Below are 6000 nucleotides of genomic sequence, written 5' to 3' on the forward strand. Positions count from 1 at the left end.
TGATGGCCCACTGGAAACCTCTCACATAGCACAACTGACCTAGCCGTGTTCTACTTCCACATCGAACTTTGAAATTTTCTTATTTTTATATTTTTAAATCAAAAAATTACAACCATATGCATCTGTTTTGAAAAATTTAAAATCTAGACTTTTGTTGTCCGTTGGAAGCGTGACAGGCCACTTGTTGCCAGTTGGATATGTTTGAAAATAAAATAAAATAAAATTATGTTTCAATACTCTCAATATTCAAAACACTATAGAAATAGTCATAATTTTTTTTGAAAAAATAATGTGGTGTAGAGTATGCTATAATATAGCTCTATGAGAAGTCTAAATTTACAAATTTTTTAAACTGCAATTGTTTTATTAAAATATAAAAATAAAAAAGTTATCGAACTTTCACAATTTACCATGGGCTTAAATGGCCTGCTCCGAACGGCCCATGAGGCCCATATAGGCCCAATCGGGCACGATGCGGAGTAGCAACCAAGCCGGGCTCCTCTCTTCTTGCAGCACAAGAAGATGCGGGGAAGAACTCAGCTCCCCCGGCGTGCCGGATCTCTATAAGCAAAGCGGGAGCCTTCTCCCCCACCGCGCTTCGCGAGCTGGCGTCGATACCAGACCGAGAGCAAAGCAAACAGCGGCGTCGCAAGCGCGGAGGAGGAGGAGGAGGAGAGAGGTTCTCGGAGCAGAGGCGATGGCGAGGTTCGACCCGTACGAGAACAACGGCGGCACGTGCGTGGCCGTCGCCGGCGCCGGCTACTGCGTGGTCGCCGCCGACACCCGCCTCTCCATCGGATACAGCGTCCTGTCCCGCGACCACTCCAAGATCGCCCAACTGTACGTTCCCGACCCTTTCTCGCCGTCGCGTGTGTGGTGTGTGATTTTTTATCGGAGATTGGGGGTCGATTTCGGTGGCCCTGATCCGAGTGACTGGTTGCGCTTTGTCTGTGCGGTAGACAGGTCGTTTTGGTTACTTTCTGTAGTCGTTGCATGAAAGGTGAATTTATAGTTTCTGAGTTTGTGCGACCGGCATCATTAATTCATTACTGATGGACACTGGTTGTGCAGAGCAGGGATTTCAATTTCGTTTTACAATTTTTTCATTCACCGGTGAAAAGACCGAAATTCGCAAAATTACTTTGAAATTTCGGTCATTTTTTGGTCCTCCGCTGTGTGGGTGCCGCATGTCAGTAAAAAAAATCGTAATTAGATATTTTGTTCAATTCCGAAATTCGAGAAATTTTGACCAAATTTTAATCCCTGGTGCAGAGTAATTCAGTTGGGGTGAGAATTTGCAAAAAATCAGTCTGTTCTTTCGTACTACCCCTCTAGTCGCTAATTTAAGAACCATTGAATATGCACGTGTTCTTTGAAATATAACTTTGACCATTATTTTTTATGTCAGGATACTGGTTAAACTTAGATACTTGTAAAACTTAGTACAAGTATACTAATATACTGTATGAAAGTATTTTCGATAAAAATTTACCCATGGTATTTTACATGGACGATCCAAATATTCATGCTTTGTTTGTCAACGTTGCATTACTTTGAGTGTGTGCATTCTAGGATGAAATTTATTATTTACTGGAGCGAGTAAAATTTTGTGAACATGTAGAAAGATTTGTGCTGGTGCTACTCATAATCCATTTTGTGTATTTGAAAGCTTGCATAATGTAGAACATGCTATGGGATAAATGGGATGTGTCGTTGGAAAAATAATTAGGTTTCAAATATTCTATCATAGTCTATAGATTTAAACAGTAACCATCGTAAAATATATTTGTGTTTTAGACTTACTACTTGGTGAGCTTCACATTTTTTCTTTCTTTCTTTTTTCTTTTTTGCTGAAAGAAAAAACTATCTTGATATGTTATTGAACGAATGGGCTATCGCTGTTCTTCCTGCTTTCCAACAATTAGGGCGGACAAATGTGTTCTGGCTTCATCTGGCTTCCAAGGTGATATCAAAGCTTTGCAGAAGAATCTGGCTGCCAAGGAATTGGTAAGTCTAATGATTTATCGAGCTCTGAATCCATTTGTGGTACCTCTGTTAAGGTTTTTGTGTTTTCACGGCTAACCACTCTGTCAGGGACCTTCTTTTGCAATACGGCGATGCATTCTCTGGTGACTGTGGTCTAGTGTTTTGCCTTTATATTTAAATGTAAAACTGTGAGGTTTCCTGAAAAATATTTGTTTCGTCAAAGAAAAATTGTAAAACTGTGAGGTTGTGTGTATTCTGAATGTTCTAAGAAATTGGTTTTCTGTTCTACAAGTTACCTTTTCTCAAAAAGGAGAGAATGTAGTTCTTAAAGGTTCTTCATTATTCAGTTTTGAACTTTTGACAATGACTACATTGGTGATGTATCTAGCTAGAGTGCCTCTATCATACATAAGCACATATCTGTTTAGTATGACAGCAGACAGCAGGGGTGACTACATTGGTGATGTAGCTAGCTAGAGTGGCTCTATCATACATAAGCACATATATGTTTAGTATGACAGCAGACAGTAGGCGTAAAGATTTTGTCACCCTGAACCATATCAGTACAGGTTTCTGACGCTTCCACATTTCTGACTTTTTAGCTCTACGAGCACAACCATAACAAGAAGATGAGCTGCCCTGCTATGGCGCAACTGCTGTCAAACACGCTCTACTATAAGAGATTCTTCCCATACTATGCTTTCAATGTGTTGGGTGGACTGGACAGCCAGGGTAGATTATTATTTTATCATACTCATTTACATTGATCCTTCAGTGTGATCAAGCCTCTAAGCTTCTCTTCCCCTTTTCACAGGTAAAGGCTGTGTCTTCACATACGATGCTGTTGGGTCTTACGAGAGAACAGGTTATAGTGCTCAAGGAACAGGGGCAGTGTTGATGATGCCTGTTCTAGATAACCAGTTGAAATCACCTAGTCCTCTACTACTGCCAGCTCGGGTGAGTTTTACAAAATTATATTCCAGATGTTTAGTCCGCCTATAACACGTATTGAAGCAAAGAATTTTGCATGGGTTGCAATATATGGTTTGTTTTTCCGAGTTTTTTCCGAAACAGAAATCTCACGCTGTGTTGATCAAGCAGGATGCAGTGACACCATTGTCTGAATCAGATGCGGTTGATCTAGTGAAGGACGTTTTTGCATCAGCCACAGAACGAGACATATACACTGTATGATGCTTTCTTCCACCATAGACGCCCAAAGATTACTACTGATGACTGATCAAATTTCTGAACCCAACATTATTGTTCCATGAAATTTGCAGGGAGATAGATTGGAAATAGTAGTCATCAACAGCTCCGGCACCCACCGGGAGTACATTGAGCTAAGGAAGGATTAGTGCGGTATACCTGTGAAGCGGCAGCACTACCATTGCTACCATATGCCACCACCAGAAGCACAATGATATTTGTTTTCACTGTCAGATGTATTTGAATTTCCGTACTATTTATTCTTACAAGAAGTGATTATACAGGACATTGTCATTCATCATTGTATCCGATATACTTAGAACACATGCTCTGGAATTGCGTACTGAAATACTCATAATGCCTGAATTTAGATAAACTTTGGGACACAAGGGGGCATGAGGATAACAGAAATGAACTTTCTCTGTTAAAAAGATGGAGAAGGCCAAGCTTTCATTTGAGCAACGATCTTCTTGACCCAAACACATGATCACTCACTCACGTCACTAACAGGAAAACCGTTGAAAAGACTACAAGGTTAACTATATTCCAATTAGTAAATCAACCAGAAAACAGTAGAAGAAAAACCCGTCGAATTGCCTCCAATCAAGCTGGAGGAGCAACACCCATGGTGACTGCCTTGAAGATCTCCATGTATCCAACCACGCCAACCAAGACGTCATCGTCGCCTTCGGTGACCCAGATGTGCGTGGCCCTGTACGACAGCATCTGCGCCATGACGGCGGCGAGCGAGCTCGTGGGCCTGCACGTCAGCGCCGCGCTCCCCCCCGTGGCTCGCCATCATCATCTGGCTAGCGAGGCTCGCCGAGAACCCGACGTCCCTCCTGCTGCTGAACCACGGCGAGCGCGCGGCGACGTCTGCCGCCTCGACCTCCCCACTTCGCCGCGCACCGTCCGCGTCAGCCGTCGCTGCCGCCCCGTACCCGTCGACGCCCGCGGCGAAGTTGAGCGCTGACAGGCTCGCCATCGCGTCCGCGGCGGCCACGTAGTCGCGCCGCCACAGCCTGTGCGCGGACACGTCGGCGAGAATCGCGTGCGACCCGTCGCGGTTAGTCTGCACGACAGCGACGGCGCGGAGCCCCGTGGGAACCCCCCTGGCGGCCTCGATGGCCGGCAGGGACGCCTCGACGTGGGCGTAGCCTCGGTTGATGACGCCGAGGGAGGAGATGGACTGCAGCGGGGTCGGCGCGAGCGCGCCGAGGCAGTTGATGAGGAAGCGGACGATGTCTTCCCGTGTCAGGCAGCAGTACCTGTCGCAGCCGAACGTCGTCGTCGGCGACATGCTGACGGTCTGCGAGGGGGGCGCCACCGCACGCGGCGTGCCGGTGATCTTCATCACAGCCTTGTAGAATGGCGCGAACGGCTTCTTGTCCACCGTGCACGCTTCCGTGATGTTCTTGAGCACCAGGACGCGCCTTGCTCCCTGCTTCATCAGCTCCACTATTTCTATCAACCTTGCACGTACGCAATTGAAATCTGGATCACATTTTGAACAGTAATCTCACAAAGATACTATCTGGCATTCCCCTGACTCTACGATGTGACAATCAGTTAACATCTTGCATGAAGCACGCTATGCAGCACAGGGGTATCTGAAATCTGAATGCACTATGCTTTTGATGCTAGCTAGAACGTTTCTTTTTACTGTGACAAGTCGACAAAAGCTTCCTCCTTTTTGCAGGATGAACTCACAAACGCGATGAAATGTGGCACGTACAAAGAAGAGAACAACAGATCATGGGCAGCAAGATTATTATGCACATTACCATCTAGCTAGGCAAGATATGAAATGGGTCAGGAACGAAGAACAAGAAGAAAAATTTTCAAGATGTGGCGCGCATCACCTCGCGTGGGGCTCCACTTCTCGCACGAGCTCCGGCTCGTGCGCCACCACGTCGCCGGCAGGCGTCCTCATCGCCGCGGCCGCGCCGCCCACGTGCGAGGCCAGGAAGGCGACGACGTCGAGCGAGCTGAGCAGGCCGACCACGGTGGCCGCGGCGGGGGCCAGGGGCGACGCGCCGTCGCGCCAAACAGCCACGGCGGCCTCCTGTGACGCCGGGATGGCCGCAGCTGCCGCTGAGAGCGGGGCCGAGGCCGGGACGCCCCGGAGCGGCGGCTTGCCGGCGGTGAGGTCGGCGGCGGCCGTGCGGAGGAAGACGATGTGGGCCATTCGTTTGACGACGGGCCCACACGCAGCGGTGAGACAGACGCTGACCTCTGATTGGGTGGGGCCTCGCGATGCCGTTCTTTCAGCTTCGCTTTTGACCAAATCAAACCTGACGGGCACACCACTTGTCGACACGTGGTGGAGACTGGCAGGCGCTTGGGTGTGGGCCGGAGGAAAACGATTTATTTATTTTTTTAAATAAAAAATTTACAAATATATTCGTTCATTTTGGAAAATTGTAAATTTAGACTATTCTAACGGGTGAAAGGATTAGAAATAAAAAAAATTGTGTTCCTATACTCTTAATATTTAAAACACTATATAAATAGTTATGAAAAATTATGTGGTGTAGATATTATCATATAGCACTCTAAAAAAATTAGCCTAAAAAATTGCTTGTCAAATGAGAAAAAGGACAAATTTCAAGCATAGCCTCTACACCACAGATTTCTTTAAATTTTTTATGACTATTTTGATAGTGTTTTAAATTTTATGAGTATGAGAATGTAATATTTTTTATTTTTAAATATGTCGTCTATTAGAAAGGAGACATGTCTAAATTTGCATTTTTCAAAAACGATGCATGTATTTGCAATTTTTTATTTTAAAAATGTATTTTA

The 6000-nt window shown here is 45.6% G+C and overlaps 2 protein-coding genes across 2 annotated transcripts; one reads left to right on the forward strand and one right to left on the reverse strand.

Annotated features, from left to right (window-relative positions):
• Positions 1 to 543: 543 nt before the first annotated feature.
• LOC133899615 (proteasome subunit beta type-1-like) lies at positions 544 to 3531 on the forward strand. Its single transcript, XM_062340627.1, has 6 exons — positions 544 to 840; positions 1926 to 2007; positions 2589 to 2718; positions 2801 to 2943; positions 3088 to 3174; positions 3270 to 3531. The coding sequence occupies exons 1-6, from the start codon at positions 698 to 700 to the stop codon at positions 3342 to 3344; spliced, it is 660 nt and encodes a 219-aa protein (XP_062196611.1). The 5' UTR covers positions 544 to 697; the 3' UTR covers positions 3345 to 3531.
• LOC133899614 (CBS domain-containing protein CBSX6-like) lies at positions 3531 to 5466 on the reverse strand. The gene is made up of 2 exons (XM_062340626.1): positions 5058 to 5466; positions 3531 to 4667 (listed from the first exon to the last, which is right to left on the reverse strand). The coding sequence occupies exons 1-2, from the start codon at positions 5381 to 5383 to the stop codon at positions 3872 to 3874; spliced, it is 1122 nt and encodes a 373-aa protein (XP_062196610.1). The 5' UTR covers positions 5384 to 5466; the 3' UTR covers positions 3531 to 3871.
• Positions 5467 to 6000: the final 534 nt, after the last annotated feature.

This window comes from Phragmites australis, chromosome 18, assembly GCF_958298935.1.
Source record: "Phragmites australis chromosome 18, lpPhrAust1.1, whole genome shotgun sequence".
NCBI lineage: Eukaryota > Viridiplantae > Streptophyta > Magnoliopsida > Poales > Poaceae > Phragmites > Phragmites australis.

Bases quoted from the DNA above. Each gene is read 5' to 3' on its own strand.
- LOC133899615 (XM_062340627.1), top strand. From the start codon at position 698: ATGGCGAGGTTCGACCCGTACGAGAACAACGGCGGCACGTGCGTGGCC. The intron at 2,719-2,800 runs GTAGATTATTAT...CCCTTTTCACAG, and splicing joins GGGTGGACTGGACAGCCAGG to GTAAAGGCTGTGTCTTCACA. The intron at 2,944-3,087 runs GTGAGTTTTACA...TTGATCAAGCAG, and splicing joins CTCTACTACTGCCAGCTCGG to GATGCAGTGACACCATTGTC.
- LOC133899614 (XM_062340626.1), bottom strand. From the start codon at position 5,383: ATGGCCCACATCGTCTTCCTCCGCACGGCCGCCGCCGACCTCACCGCC. The intron at 4,668-5,057 runs GTGATGCGCGCC...CGTACGTGCAAG, and splicing joins GAAGTGGAGCCCCACGCGAG to GTTGATAGAAATAGTGGAGC.